Genomic DNA, 16,863 nt, shown 5'->3' with positions numbered 1-16,863 from the left:
CCCCTTTCAAATAGAGCAGCTCTAACTTTATGCTTGCACTTAAAAAAATCATAATTTACTGTGTGCCAGGCACCATGCTACCTTTATCCATTTTATATACTTAGACTGAAGAAAAGGTCTCTCTGCCCAAGTGAAATCTAAAGCTGACTTGTGGCGTTCTCCCACTGATAACATCCCATGATGGCTGCTCTATGATTCGTCTACTGGACAAGCAGAGGGGAAGCACACGGGGGAGACAGCCCTGGGAAACGGGATCCGACTGCCAGACTGGCCCAGAGAGACTGATGGGTCTTCAGGGAAGAGAGAAACCACTCCTAGAGCAGGCTCTCTTATCATTCCCTGGAGCTGGCTAGGTTTTCTTTGTAAGAGTCATACATTCCAAACACCGAACTCTTTTGCAACAGTGGTAAACTCTCTAAAGACTTTTAATATGTCTTGGAATCAGCGTTCAGCTTGATTTATTACAAGAACAAACACAAGAAATTATATCTGATGTGGACGAGTCTGGACCAGTTAAATAGTCACAAATACCATGGTGCTAATGAGGCCAAGGTTATAGGCACCATTCATGTACAGGCCAGCTAACTTTGCTAAGTTCTGTGGCCTCGAACTTCACTCAGGAGCCCAGGTGGTCATTTCAGACATTTCTACCCCTGGTATTCACATAATCTGCAGGCATGGGTGGGGTGGGTGGGAGATGTCCAAAGGGCCAGTACGACCCATAACAAATTTGGAGAGCACATGTTCCAAGATTGCACAGTGGCAACATTTATCTACAAACAGAATATTCTGGTAACAACCCAGGATTAGCAAAATATTAAATGCCGAAGTAAAACAATTTTCTGAATTTACTGATAAATTAGCCCCTTACTTCTTTACCTCTCTAGGCCTTAGTTTCTCATGCCAGAGCTCTAGGATTGGGAACAGGAAAATAAAATGCAAATTAAGTCATTTAAAGTGCTTGCACTTTATATCTAATAAATGATGAAATAGTAACAGCAACTAAAACTTACTGAGCACACTCTGTGCCAGGCACCATTAAGTGCCTTATATGTATTAGCTCATCTAATTCCAGCCACCGTCTATAAAAGTTTCATTTATTCCTTGAGCAAATGTTTACTGCCTGCCTACCATGTTCAGGGTAGGGTTCTGGGTGCACAGGGACACCTCGATGAAGAAACGAGATCAAAGTCCCTGCATTCAGGGATAAAGGAAACTAAGGCATAGAAAATTTTGCCAAGGTCACAAAGCTGGCAGCTGGGATTCAAATCCAGACCGTATGGCTCCAGAATTCTTGCTCTGTTAACAACTACATTTTTCTATTGAAGCTGTTTTTCCACCTAGAAGCACGAAGCCTCAAAGAGGGCTCCAGAATCACAAGAAATCAGACACTAAGAGGGGCATGTTGTGGATTCTCTAGTCCAAGTATCATGTATGCCACATCTACCCACTGCCAAACCTGTAGAAAGTATCTCTAAAATCCAACATTTTTTACCTCTGAGCCCAGGTGCGGCCCCAGAATCCTTAACACAGTTTTCCAAGTAGCCACTGCTGGCCCTCCGAACCGGGTCCTCATTATATAATTATGCGATTTCTTGAGCGGCTAAGATCTTACCCAAAGGTACAAGGCAAGTGACTGGCTGTGGCAAGTTCAGAATATGTCCACTGACTCTTACTTCCACTCTTTACCAACCCCTTTATATCATGAACACTTGCCCACATAGTGTTTCGCACATAGATTTCCCAATGGACCATATGAAGGGTCATATATATTCCAGACACAACAAGAGCACTCATTAAAAAAACAAAACAAACAATTTTACAGTTTTCCATCTCTAATCCATCAGCAAAACTTACTCAATGTCATGAATTCTCACTCAAGTTTAAAAAAACAACAACCAAGAGGTAACCAAGTAAGTCTTTAAGCTACAGAGTCTGTAATGTATCAGTTTACAGGGTGTATATATATATATATATACATATATATATATATATGTAGTATATATAAATATATAATATTTATTATATTTATATATAATATTTATATATATAATATTTTATATAATATATAATATTTATCTATAATAAATATATATAATATATAAATATATATATTATATATATTTTTAATTTCCAGTTTGGGAAGCTTAAAACACCCATCCATCCCCCACTCCCCAACCTCCATCCATCCATCTACTTTTTTGTGTGTAGGACTTTAACGATAGTTTCAGTGAAAAAAAAAATCAGGTACAGAGAACTCATAAAGCCACGGATTTTAATCACCATGCAACCAAAAGGAGTCAGGGAGAGCCTGGTTTGAGTTCTGCTAACAGCAAAGCTCAGCAGACGTTAGAATTCCAGAGGTTGCCATATGGGAAATGATGGGGGCCAATCCAGTTTGGAGTCCAATGGCTCAAGTAATTAGGGAGTTGGAAGGGCTTTGTGGTTTGAATACTCAGTGACTGGGGTCAAAAGGCACCAGCTCTACTTCTGCTAAAGTACTGACAGACTTCTTGGCCTCAGTAAGCCCTATCAGCTTTCTGAGCAGCGACTCACAGAGTTTAATTACTGAATGATTCACAAGTAACTGCTGGACAACTGCACTGGTCTAAATTAAGATTCTTAATAGTGAGTGAATCTGTTTGGCATTATTCCAAGTAATTTTTTTTTTTAAGAACTAGAAATCCTTTAGGTTAAAACATATAAATACATACATGTGATCTAGTGATTGTAACTCTACCTCTTAAAAAAGCACACAGATATAGGGGCGCCTGGGTGGCTCAGTCGCTAAGCATCTGCCTTTGGCTCAGGTCATGATCTCAGGGTCCTGGGATCAAGTCTGCATCAAGCTCCCTGCGCAGCGGGGAGTCTGCTTATCCCTCTGCCCCTGCTCCCTGCTTGTGCTCTCTCTCTCTCTCTCAAATAAATAAAAATCTTTAAAAAAAGAAAAAAAAAACCATACAGATATGTGATCAAAAGGTAGATTTTCTGATGGTAGTGGGAAGAAATCTGATTATTAGAAAACACTGCAGATCATTCAGGAAGGACAAGGGACTGAGCTTAAGTATTAGATAAATGGCCAGAAAATCCAGCTGGCAACGAGAAGGAAAAAGGAAAGAGGAGCTGTTCCTACTGTGGAGAGCTGGGCTCATCCCAATCCCAGCTGGAAGGTCAAAAGCGGTTCTTGCAATTAGTGATGGCAACGGGGCAAGTGGTTTCTTTGCAAAAGGTGTATTATGACTACCTTCATTGAATTTCATGAGCATTAAAAAAAGAGAGAAGAAAAATTCTCTGTTGTGATTAAGCTTAATTCAACAAATTCTTTTTTTTTTTTTTTTAAGATTTTATTTATTTATTTGACAGAGAGAGACACAGCGAGAGAGGGAACACAAGCAGGGGGAGTGGGAGAGGGAGAAGCAGGCTCCCTGCCGAGCAGGGAGCCCGATGCGGGACTCGATCCCAGGACCCTGGGATCATGACCTGAGCCGGAGGCAGACGCTTAACGACTGAGCCACCCAGGCGCCCCTCATTCAACAAATTCTTACTGACCAACTGCTATGCAGTCCCTGGTGTGCTAATGTATTTTTATAGCAAAAGAGTGCAGTTAAATGACATCAGAGCTAAACTTCCTAGACATAAAAACAAACTTTGTTTTAACTCCTGATTTAACCCAAATACAATCAAATCACTAAAACTGAATCATGCCACAAATAAGTTATAAAATCCGTTCTTACAGTGTTTTCTATAAATAAGTTATCTACCCGCACTCAGAAACCTGAGCTCAGCTTACCTCGCTGGCTTCTTTATAATGAACACAGTGGACGCTGGTTTCCGTTAAGATTTTGCCTAGCAAGCAATAAAGGTGCATGTGGAAGAGTTTCCAAGTTTTATAAGGAAAAAGTGCAATACAACTATGCAAAAATATTCCCTTTTAAAGGCCAACTACTTCCAAATGAAAGATTCAAAAATTATTCATGCCATTGAAGGGGAAAAAAACAAAACAAAACACCCCAATGATGCTTTCCCAATTCTGAGTGCACGAAGCCCATCGGCCGGCTGAGCTCAGATCTAGAATGCGGAGGGAGGACCCACCTGCTGTCTGTTGTTGGGCATGTAGGGCAGCATGGTGGACACGTGGAACATGACTTCATAGTCTTTATATGTGGTGTAGAGGGAGTGAGTTCCTGTAGAATCAGCTGAAAACAGAGGTGGAGGATAAAAACAAGTCAGGCAACTGCGAAAGTTAGGAACGTGACACTTACAAGGTCGTTCTTCCAAAGGCAATTCATTCGCCCACAACAGACCACCCAACTATCAGCCACCAGGGTGTCTTGGCGGCCACTCTGCTCTCTCGCCGCGCACTCTTCCTGCCACTTTCCAACCCACGTCTGTGGCCTGAATGCTCAGGGGTCTCCTCATCTGCTCTCACCCCTGTGCCTCCCCCCTGCCCTTTCCCCAACATGCTGGCCTTCACGATACTGACTTCGAGGACCCGCCATGGATGGGGTGGAGCACAGGTGAGCGGAGGAGGCCAGAAGCTGGAGGTGCAGCTGGGGGCAGGTGTGGGTGCCATTATTTGAGGGGTACGAGCTAACTAACAGCTCTCCTTGCCCCGTTGTGTGTGTGTGGGTTTACCGTTAATTCTGAAGTGATTCTTGGGCACCTGATCTTCCAGAACTCAACACCACGAAACAGGACTGACTTAATATGGAAATGAGAACAAAAAATGTTCAAGATTTCTTTCCCTGAATGATGTAATTAATTTTCTTCCCTTTGCAGCAGGCAATGCAATGGTACAGTCAGATGATTAAGACGGTGGAGAATGAAAGTGATCTCTTACTGTATATTATGTGCTGACACATGTTTAAAACTATGACATCTGAACCCCTCTTAATCATACAGCTATTCACCTTTTGAAAAGCAGAATGATTCTTTGCAAATTCAAAATCCATCTGTATTATCAACAGATTACCACAGACTGAGAGTTTCAGGCACCTGAATCAACACACTTACATAATAATCTTAGGGTGGAGTTTTGAACCACTTTGCATATGGATAAAGACAAAAAGATACATAGAAAGTAAGATGTAAACAGAATTCAGAATCGCCTTTCTAGATCTTTGACCAACACGTAAGTTTATTTATCTACTTTTTAAACAAGACAAAATGCTATTCAAGGTCATTTAAAACAAAGTTTATTCCATTGTGTTTTTGGGAAACTCTAAGTAATCATCTGGGGTTAACTTCTTTTTTCTTTTTTTTTTTTAAAGTAGGCTCCACGCCCAGTGTGGAATGTGGGGCTTGAACTCACAACCCTGACATCAAGACCTGAGCTGAGCTCAAGAGTCGGACACTTAATTGACTGAGCCACCCAGGCGTCCCTCATTTTTTAAATCTAAATATTTTAATCTTACTTTAAAAACATTACAACATTTAGCCTTCATGGGCCTTTATTATTTTCTTTCTGAATCTTGCACTTTTTCTTTTGAATATTGATTCTAAATCAGAAACGGTCCTGAAAATTTTCTAGAAAAAAATATCACATCCAGTTTTGTGGATTCTGAAAGGTATTCATAGCAGACAATTTAATCAAAAAGGGAAGTATTTAAAATGTTTACATATGGATATTGACAAATTAACTTGTAGATGGTAAGAGAGGATATTCATCCAATAAGCTGTATATTGATCAGTCCCCAAACAAAGCAATTATCTCTTTTAACTATATATTAAGTACATATTTGTTATTTTTTGAAGGACTTCTTGGAAAGTAATATTCCATTTCAACTGTCTTGCCTGAAGACAGAGAGTGTGGCTTTGAAAGTGAGCAAGCATGGTCATAAGGGAATGATGATGATCTTCTTCCCTGAAGACCTGACTCGTTAATAACAACATGAAGGTCAGGGGCTGAAATAACCCAGAACATTCAACAATTCTCATCATAACACCCTGCTATTCGGACAGTTAGAATTCAGTGAGAGAAGTCCTTATAGATACCTAACAGTCTAGTCAACAGGTTTCAGTTTCAGGAAATTGCGATGAAAGAAAAAAGATGCACTTTGTGGGGGAAAACACTATTTTTCCTAAAGATTTTATTTATTTATTTGAGAGGGAGACAGAGAGCGCACAAGCAGGGGGAGTGGCAGAGGGAGATGGAGAAGTAGACTCCCCGATGAGCAAGGAGCCCGATGCGGGGCTCCATCCCAGCACCCCGAGATCATGACCTGAGCTGAAGGCAGACGCTTAACCAATTGAGTCACCAAAGCACCCCCGTGGGGAGAAAACACTTTAAAAAATGCAATCATAATTTGTCTATCCCAAATAGTACTACAAGATGGATTTCTGAAATTAAATATTCTGAAAGTTTTCATCTCAAATGTCAGTATGGTAATTGAGAAGGTGAACTGACCAACTTGTTCAAGGGTCTGCTGCAAATATTTCTATCGGAAAAGAGACGTAGGCCATCACGGAAGTCCCCAGTTTTGTCACCTCTGCATGCAGACCCAAGAGAGGCTGTGGACGGCCTGGGGTCTATAACTCCAGGGCAGTTTGCCAAGAAAAAGGAAGAAAAATCAGAAAAGGTCTCATGTGGTGACTCAGAGTGGGTATCACAAATTATTCCCTAATTTTTACAGATCTGAGGCAAGAGCAATATGCATCCGATATAATAGTCAACATCCAACCTTGGCATGTGTGTAGGACACACAGGGGCCCACCTATGAGGTAACACTGTCTCCAGATTTGATAAGCTATGTTCTACACGTAACTTTCAAAAACAGATTAAAAAAAACAGATCTGATTGACAGGCACACAAAGACCTGGCCCCACCCTGATATAGGCAAGTTATCGATGAGGGTCCCCAGTTGAAGGACACTGGGGGCATGGAGCCACGGGACCTCAGACGGCCTCACACAGACATTCCCATGGGGAAAAAGTTCCCACTTCACCACCCCTACTAGAAGTGGGCTACGTGCCTTCCCACTTCCTCCAACTGTAGGATCTATCTGCTCCCCTTTGATTAAAAGAGTAAGCAGTTAATTGCTTGATAATAAGGAGAATTTCCCAAAATACACAGAATTACTCTGCCTGGAATATTTTAGATGCTGATAGCCATGAAATCTAACAGCACAAAGACAAAGATAAAATATTCAGAATTTATGAGGACCAGAAGGAATGGGATTCTCCAAATGAAGATACAACAGAAATCTGCACATCACGGGATGGTGCTGAGTCTGTGTTTTAAATTGGCACCTTAGAGCTAATGTGTGCCCCGCTCAAGGGGACCTGAGTAAGGTCACTGGAAAACAGGATGCATCAGCTTTTAACCACTGCTTCAATTCCCCAGTTAACACCGTGAAACCAGAGATGAACAGAATGAGCCAGAGAACATGGTGTGCGTGAATGTGCTAATATTTTGCTTTTTAGAAAAGAATGCGGTGCTTGTCCTTGGTATATCGGAACAAGGGTATGAGAGAAGAGGTGAGGCTAAAAGAAAGAAGGAAATATTAAAAGATTCTTCATGAAACACTGGGGAATCTCTCTGCTGGTGTTACAGTAAAGGAATTGACCTTTTGAGCTTCCACGAAACACATACCTCTTGAGAAATGTGCTTCCTTTGCTCATCTGAGGAAATCTCAACTCTATCCCAAATAAGCTTGGCTAGGCTGCTGTCGGGGTCAAGAATGGGAGGGCACATGATCGCTCACTTAGATTTATGCGGTGTGCCTACCTTAGGAGAATTAAATTTGCACGCACACACAAATAGGAAGCTTACTTTTATTGTCTAGCTGAGCTCGGTATTTGGTAAATCCTTTCAGCCGGACTCGCTGGCCCAGAAGATCAAGGAATTCTTCAAAAGCTGGTCCCGCTGTCTCATTGTTATACATCTCCTCCTCGGTGCTCTGGCCTGCTTTGCAATAAAGGATCCCGATCTTGTGCTGAAAGCTCAGCTGAAATGGGGGAGAAAGAGAATTACTTGGCAAAGAATATCAGACAAGCTAACTTCCAGTAAAATGCAAACAGTAAGCATGCCAGGACAATTCCCATAAGCAAATTAGCAAAAGAGGAAGCAATTGTCATTGCGCGAAATGCTACAGATATCTAACAAACAAACCCGGAAACCCCCGAATACAGCTGGAGAAATGGCAGAAACCCTACGAAACAGAATGGATGGCCATGGCCGTGTGGGATCAACTGGGCTTCCAGGATGGACAGACAGCCTCAGGTATCTGCTTAAAAATACAACCGTGCAAGTACCTAATCTTACAACCTCCTTGCAGTAAGGAGCATCATCTTCCAAGTCAGAAGGAAAAACAAAGCCACCAACTTACAAGTTTTCTCCCCTCTCTGGTTCCTGACGCTTTTGTTGTTGTTCTTTGAACGTTCATGAAAATATGAAAGACCGTAATGAACAAACAAATCAAAAGAAGGTCTGGTAAGGAAGGAATCCCAGTGGGAACTGTGATATATGTATATAAATAGAACAATGTTTTGTGTCCATGAAAGTAACTTGGGCTATAAAATTACAGTCATCTCTGTATTTTTGACAATCTTGCAAAGAAACCATCTGCTAAATATACAACAGACCATAAAGAATTTTTAAGAGCCGCTGAAGAGTTCCTGTGGTAATTCTAACTCACAATTAATCTCTTATCATGCTGGAAGCCACAGGACTGCTTCCTCCCAAGGCTGGAGAGACACTGGATCCAGCTGCACAGCTTTCTTACCGTATCCGAAGAGAAACTACTTCTCACTCATGAAATCAGAGCATTCGATCTTACTACCAGGCAATCGGAGCCTCAAAACCTGACAGATTATCAGACATCACCGATTTCCTAAAGGCATCCATCCATAACACCGTTCGCTTTCATTATCAAGCCATAAAATCGAGCCTTTCATCAAAATTCATAGCTGACTACCAGTAAAATAAGGCAAAACGATATTCGTTTCCCTTGAGTGGCAGTGATAAAAGCACGTTACCCAGTGACAACATACGATCCAAGAAAGGTAGGAAGACACCTGCCAGGGTGATCTAGGTAGATGGTAGGAAGCACCTCATTGCACACTAGGATACCTTTAGAGTTGAACAGAGAGTCAACCACCACTACATTCTGAATGTAGTCGATGTAGACTAAGTGCTCTTGGGGGGGTCGGGGGAGGATATAAAAGAAAGCATCGTCCGCTCACAATCTGACTGAATGAGCTACCTATGGTGATGGATCCCATGGCATGGCGGACAGCCCACAGGCCTGGGCTCCTGTCAGAGCCTAAGACCCTCAACTGCACAGTGAAGACAATGATTCGTGCCCTAAGTGTGGGGATAGATGCTGTGCACAAGCTACTTAGAGCTAGTATGATGAATTTTATTGAGCTAGTTCTTTAGGAGGGTCAAGTAGAGAAACATTTCCATTCATCCAGAGACTGAGGAATAAATGTTTCTGATCAACTCAACTCTCCAAATAAATGAGATACCGTGTTTTCTGCAAATAGACCATCAACTAGAAAAAATATGAAGCGTAATAAAAATGCCTTCTATTACTTCATTATAAACACTCATTGTTCCTGAGTGACTCAGAAGACATTTCAGGATGCTAAAGCCACTCGGGAAACACAGGACCAGCAATTATCACCACAGATGTCAGCGATCTCAGCGACTGTCGGGATCCATACGCATCCTCTAACGAGGCCTTCCCATCCTAGATATCATGGTAGCTTGGTGACTCTCTGGCCAGTGGAAGAGGATTTCAACTCTCTCCCGTTATTTGGCCCTAGCCTTAATGAGAGTCCACCAGAGATGCGCTAAGCAGCACTAGCACGTGTAACCCCAAGGTCCCACGGGCCCGAATGCCCGTGGATCCAGCATCCGCTGCCTTGCCAGCACCCACGGACTGCCACGTGTCATCCACATCCTGGGAGCTCCATCCCGTTTGTCCTCTGCTGCCTCACCTGCTGCTCACATCGGGCACCGCTCTGCCAGGACCACACGTCCATACCATCTGGCCACCTCGTCCTGGGCCACCGGGTCCTCCAACGCCCCCTGGCCACTCCTGCAGCCTGTCCCAGGCCGCCCTGGCATCTCCAGTGGGAAACCACTTTCTCTTCTCACACCCACCGCCATGGGAGGAGGCCCGTAGCAAAGCTGTATGGGGCCCCACGGTTTGGGCTAGTGTGGCCTCGTGCCCGTTAAGCAGAGTGCTCACCAGACAGGCACAATTTCTCTATGTGATTCCTGAGTCTTCTGGACTCTCGTTCAGGCAAAGGTCAAACACCCAGAGGACTGAACTCCCTCGGGCCTGCTCTGCTGGCTACGGTGCTGTCCACTTCACACCCTTCTTCCCAGCCGTCGGACAAATGAGCCAGAGTCTGGGCCCTGACTGTGAACAGGATCTGCGTTCCCTCCCAGAGGCCCCTGGGCCCATGAAAATTAGGGGATGTGGCTCCAAGAGATTTCAAAGCCCCCAAGTGTTCATGACAGCCACCAGAGCTCTGGTGCAGTGAAAATGTCCTGTGGCACGCATATAGCCTGGCACGGGTATCACACACGTTTACCGTGAGGAGGCCACGAAATGGAACTATCTCTAGACTCTTAGAACAAGCAGTTGGGGTTTGCTCGCTATGATGGCAGCCATTCCGCTGAAACCGTCACAGGATGAAACACTGGGAAGAGACTTCTCTGACTTCAATCTCTTACAAACCTCACGAAAACAACCGGAATGTAGTATCAGCCATCACTCTTCCTGGGCTGCATCACAAAGCCAGCAGCACACCCTGCAGTTAACTGGGGCACAAAACAAAGGGGAGACCCCAGCACCCAAGTACCAAAATTCCCAATTCTCTCAGAACAGGGTTTGTATCCAAGCTCCCCAGACCTGGGGCCGCCCCCCTAATCCCTCACCCTTCCCCCTGACCTTGATTTAACTGTTCTGAGCTACAGCCTGTCCCACAGTTGTGGGAGGGGAGCTCGGCGGGCTCTCGGGCATCAGGACTGTCAGAAACCAGAAATACCTGCTTGTCGAAACTGCATACCGCATCAGTGCTGAGAGCTGGATATACAGACAGGCCGCACAGACAGAGGACCCAGCACACGGGGTCTCCTTGGCTTCCTGGGACAGGATGACAACTGACTTGCTCCATTCCCAAGGGCAGAAGCCTTGTCCTCATTAACAAGGAAATTCAAATTTAAATGAAAGTGACCAAAACAACAAAGCCTCAGAAATGCCTTGCAAATAAACTGGAGTGGGTAGGGAAGCCCTTCCTTCTAGTGCTTTCTCTGGACTAGGTCAGCTTCCGGCAAGCACACAGTCTTACTTATTTAGATCATCTCTTTAGACCCTTGTGACTTCACCAGAAGCAAGCCTGGTATGCAAGTAAACATATATATCTAGGGTGAGGGGGACAAGAGGAAAGCTGACCCGAGAACAAATTAATCATTCTGCTGAAGATGCCATGATACTCTCAAACAGCGAGTGGCCATAATTTATCTGATTTTTTTTATGTCAACCTATATAATTGTATAAAGTCATCTGACATATAAATTAGGAGAGTCTTTTAAAATAGGAAAAATAGGATTTGAGAGGTTGAGAGGTGAATTTATGCAGATAAAGTAACAAAAGTTTCAGAGTCTCGCTTAGTAATTACTTCCCTTGTCATTCTCCATCGAGGTGAGTCTTTCTGCTCAAAATATCCTCATGAACTTCAAGAACGGGGCACATGATCTGAACATCTACTGAATGAAGTTCTCGCTACAAACCTATGTCCTGAAGACAGCAGATGCACTTAGTGACTGGGCTGAACCCGGGCAGTTACAGACCCCAGGGAAGCAGCACACGACAATATATACTTTCTGTATTTTTTTCAAGATTAAAACCCCCTAAGAACAGTACCGGAAAACTGGCTCATCCCATTCCCGGGCAGATTTACTATTAAGAAGGTGAATCAAAAGAGCACTACCTGGAATAAACTCTCAAACACTCTAAAAAGTTAGTGGCAACTTTTAAGGATCCTTTAAAAAGCAGGATGTTAAAAAAAATAGCCGTCCATTCTCTCTTCAGGATGAAAATAAATAGTATCTCTTCCTCATGTAATATGGGAATCAGACACCATCAAGAGGTATGGGTAAGTGACAAGGCCACACTGTACACAATTAGGAAAATATACCAAACTCAAACAAATACAATTGCCAAAGAAAAACCACACAGAATTCAGCTAGAGCTAAACAATGCATCAGTTTGCTTAAAAGCAGAACCCGATTTTCATAGCATTAATTTTGACATCAGACTATAAAAAGGTGTTCATTTAAAAGCACTTAAACTCTTCATTAAAAAAAAAAAAATTGCCTGGCATAGCTTCTGGACCTGTTCTGCTCAACAGACTGCCTAAATACTTGCTTCATTTTGTGAGGAGATGGTCAATGGTAACTGCCGTGATGTCTCCCAGGGCCCTGAGGACTTTGGGATTCAGGCCCGTGGACGAGGGGCCATCTGTGGGATTTTCTAAAGCAGCCTGAGGGGACCAGATACCATTCACCACGCTGAACAGCAAGTACAGTGATAGATTTTAAAGGGGAACCACATACACTAGCAACCTAAAGGGACAGAGCACATTCTCCCATGACCGGAAATACCATAAAAATAAATATGACAATAAGATATGAAAATAAGTGCTGTTCTTCTCATCAAACCTGCTTGCACCTGGAGTATCTGCACCAACACCAACACGCCCTTCCTATCCCTCCCTGGTAACATGTTTTCCTCACCTGCTGCACGGACATCTCGTACATTCCACACACTTTATCAGTCACGATCGTGGTCCAACTATCCTGGGTATCATACAGTTTTACAAGTCAACTGCTCTAGGGGAGAGTTTTGGTTTGATTTAGCTGTTGTTTTTAATATGTCAGCCTTCCTTCTTGAAACAGACATATCTCAGGATTATTCACTCTGAATGTTACAGCGCCCACTTCCTTTGGCTAATCACGCAGTGTTAATTTCTTAGACAAATTACTATTTCATCACTTTTAGAATTCCAGCCATCTGAATATCAAATATGCCATCAAACTACCACATTGGTGTTACTGGGTCAACCAGAGATACCTATTCTCTTTAAAACAGGCAAAGGAATTTTCCTTAGAAAATTCTGAAAATAGACATCACTATTATGTTTTGGGTTTTTTTTAAAGCATGCGTTTAAAAACAAATTCGTGGGGCGCCTGGGTGGCTCAGTCGTTAAGCGTCTGCCTTCGGCTCAGGTTATGATCCCAGGGTCCTGGGATCGAGCCCCATATCGGGCTCCCTGCTTGGCAGGAAGTCTGCTTCTCCCTCTCCCGCTCCCCCTGCTTGTGTCCTCTCTCTCGCTGTGTCTCTCTCTGTCAAATAAATAAAAATCTTAAAAAAATAAAATAAAAACAAATGCGCTCATTTGAAATAAGTTACATACACTGGGGTACCTACCTCTTAGTTTCCCGCTATGAGTTATCTCGTATCTGATGCTTAAAAGACCTCTTTCCATCGGCTGGGCCACGTCCCTATCCTGACCATCATTATTTCTCTCCTGGACCATGTCAACAGTCCATAATTGAACTCCAGGCCATCATCAGTCTTTATCTTCACCAGCCTGTCTCATTCCCTTCCAGCAGGATAATCTTTCTAGAATATAGCTCTGATCATGTCTCGTCCTCCCAAAAAGCTTCAGCGGTTCCCTACTGCCTCCTGAATCAGGTGCAAACTCCTTAGCCTAGCTTTCAAGGTCCTACATGCTCTAGCTTCAACATGCCTTTTTTTTTTTTTTAAACTACAACCTCCTAAGATGTGCCCTTGTCTTATAAAGAAACTCATCACAGTTCCTAAAACAGCCAACTGCTCCCATCCCCCTCCTGGAATTCTACCCAAGTCCCAGTTACAATGCTGCTTCCTTCAGATGTGTCAGCAGATGTTATTTCTTCTTTTCCCAAAGCACTCACTGCATTTATACTTCCTCAAGATCCACTACCATATTCTACCTTGCAGAGGTCTTTGTGCTCTTGGTCTTACTGACCCCCTGGGGCGAGGGACGACTTCTTAGTGTCAGTCTCCCCAATGCACGCTGTCCATTTCCACCTGTTAGCATCAATACCTCACACACAGTGGACAAGAACAAATGTGAGTTCAGGGAAAGGCCCAATGTGAGTTGTTTAAACCCTAGAAAAAAATACCACTGATCTCTAATAATCACGAATCAGATGTGCTTTTGCTAGTTGGGATGCACCAAAACCTTGGTAAAAACAATACAAGTCAGGAGGAGTATTACACTAGAAAGCCATCATGTTTCTTAGGAACAACCAGAGGAACAAAATGCTTCAAGGCATTAAAGATAAATGATCTCAAAAGAAAGATGGATGGGAAAAGTCCAAAACATTTAGAGACACAGACACGCACTCACACCCAAACAGAGCCTCACGCATTGTACACACCCCTTGTTCATCCAGCTTGAGCAGCTGTTCCGAGACCTTGGGTGAGTTTGAAGCCTGTCTCAGGCACTGAATGCTCAGCTCTGGAATGACGTACTCCAGGACTTCTTTGAGAGGTAGTCCCCGTGCAGTACCATGCCTGGTGGTAGAGGGTATGGCGTCTTCTAGAATTGCTCCTCGCAGGGTTGTCAGCTGCAGGGGCAGAACAGAAGATTCCAGAACATCACAGAAGAGCTCATGTTTACTCCCAGTTACTTCTTGAAAGCCTTTTTTTAGTTGCCTTCCAGAGGGAGAAAGGTCAGTCTCTTTTCTGAGTGGGGCAAAAGTGACTACAGCTCTCCATGGGTGGAAGCAAAATCAACACTCAAAGAGTCTTTAAACAACAAAAGTGCACGGGGCTCAGGGATAAGCTGGGAGGGGTTGAAATATTCAGGAAGTGTGCCTGGAGAATGACGGGAGCCGGGCAGGGCATGATGTTCCTGCAGCTCTCGGAGCCAACTGGAGCCTGACGCTGAGGAGAAGCTAGAGATCCTGGGGCTGGGCCTGGCCCCTGGCACCTTCCTCCCACCCCTCCCTTCTCTTTTCCTACTGCCCTATGTTCCACACCAACTTTTGTTCCATTCCTTTCTTGTCTTCTATTTCATTTTCCTGGTGAGTCCTGAAGCTGAATGGGGATAGCCTTTGACACCCGCGGGCAGGGTGATTCAGGGCTCAGAAGATTACTGGCTACGGAATTCTGCCTCATGACTGTGATATGCCCTCAAATGTGTGAGGGACGCACACGATCGCCATTCTGACACCTGCCTCAGAGAGGAAATCCCAGCATTGCAAATCAAGGGACCTAGCTCTGATTCCCCCCACTCCGACTCTGGGAAGAGAACTGTTAGCGGACAAGAGAGTCAGGGTGACGGTTGTAGCAGCAAGGTCTGCTGTGTGCAGAACGCTCTAGAACCCCACTGCCCAGCAGAGTCTTGTGCAATGATGAGAATGCTTGCTCTCTGCACTAGCTGATACAGGAGTCACTGGCTCCATGTGACCGGCATGACTGAGAAACTGCATTCTGAATTTCATTTAATTACTTTAAACAGTCACGTGTGACTAACAGCTACTGGATCGGACAGCACAGGCCTGTGACTTAAAATACGTCACTACAAGAGAGGAGCTCTATCTCCTACTTGTCCAGCACAGAGCCCAAATCACTACAGCACCTGGCAAGCCACGCAGCAGATCACAGGCTCACACACACACAGGTGACCAGCAAAGAGCTCCCTTTCCTCTCTCTGATCTGGAAGGAGCCAATCGAAATACGCATGCTGGAACACTTGCCAAATACACCCCCTCTCTAATTATAATAGGTCAAGAGAATAAAACCTGAAATGCAGGCCAGATCTCCTTCCTTGTAATCGGCATCCCTACCTATTTGGCTATGTATACATATTGTTCCGTTCGTTCAACAATCCCACTTTTTACTCAAAGCAAGGCAAGCGAGGCACTAAGCTGGGGCCTTGGAATAATGCAGTGTGCACAGACAGCCGGCCACACTCCCCGCATTGCGGACCACCTGATTTCCTGCACTAGATTTCGAAGCTGTTTGTCAGTTCCAACATGAATGGTCCAGTTCATATGTGTCCTCTCTGAGCCCCCAAACCTTGCGCTCTTATCATTTTATCCTTTCTATCATGCAAGGGGAAAGTAAAATCATTGCCCCTTAACATCCGTGACAGGGTTTCAAATTTTTATTGGGAATAAAATACTGTAGGCTCTTTCAGTGATCTTAAATGCTATAATCACTAACATTATACTTCATCTGAAACAATCTAGTGCAGTAATGTCAGAGGTTTCAGCCCAGGACAGCAACGACACAAGACAGCCATTACCTCACTCGTCCTGAAGGCCACCCGGTAGTTGAACTGGGACCCCTCTTTCTCCTTGGCGTCTTCCACCTTCTCCCTCCGGATGCTGACAGCCACCGGGCCAAGGTTTTCATCGATTCCAAAGTAGTTCTGGTGCTCTGTAACAGGAGACAGGGGTGGCATCAAAAGAAAGGAACAAAGGACCGGATGGGTATCTATGGGCGTGTGTGTCCAATCTCTGAAAAAAATACTGCATGGGTCTGGGTACACAATTCCCCAACTGTGTTTTATCAAAGTGTTTTGTTTCCAAATCTGATGTCCTCATACATCTCATCTTCTGTTACTTCCTCCTTTCATTCTGCTCGTGCCTAGCTCATGGGCACCAAGGGCCTTCCCGCCCCCGCCTGCCCCCTGCCACCACGGAAGAGCGTCCCCGGAAAGAGTGTGCTGCCATGCCCAGAAAGTGTCCAAAGAAGAATCTAGGTCCTCGAAGACCGTTACTGAACAGCTCCCCTCCAGATGGGAAGGTCACCTTCTCTGACCGAATGTGGGCACTTGGACTAGCCAGGT

At 44.2% G+C, this 16,863-nt stretch overlaps 1 protein-coding gene across 2 annotated transcripts in view; it reads right to left on the bottom strand.

Annotated features, from left to right (window-relative positions):
• Positions 1-16,863, bottom strand: part of SIPA1L2 (signal induced proliferation associated 1 like 2) — a 106,065-nt gene that overhangs the window by 71,094 nt on the left and 18,108 nt on the right. For both annotated transcript variants that reach the window (XM_044916027.1, XM_021696130.2), the window contains exons 2-5: positions 16,318-16,451; positions 14,444-14,632; positions 7,772-7,946; positions 4,093-4,196 (exon numbers count right to left, since the gene is read on the bottom strand). In XM_044916027.1, the coding sequence (XP_044771962.1) occupies positions 4,093-4,196; positions 7,772-7,946; positions 14,444-14,632; positions 16,318-16,451 (602 nt within the window). The remainder of the gene's footprint in view (positions 1-4,092; positions 4,197-7,771; positions 7,947-14,443; positions 14,633-16,317; positions 16,452-16,863) is intronic.

The sequence above is a fragment of the Neomonachus schauinslandi genome, chromosome 6 (assembly GCF_002201575.2).
Source record: "Neomonachus schauinslandi chromosome 6, ASM220157v2, whole genome shotgun sequence".
Taxonomy (NCBI): Eukaryota; Metazoa; Chordata; class Mammalia; order Carnivora; family Phocidae; genus Neomonachus; species Neomonachus schauinslandi.
The sequence above is the reverse complement of the archived record's forward strand: the minus strand, read 5'-3'. Positions and strand labels throughout refer to the sequence as shown.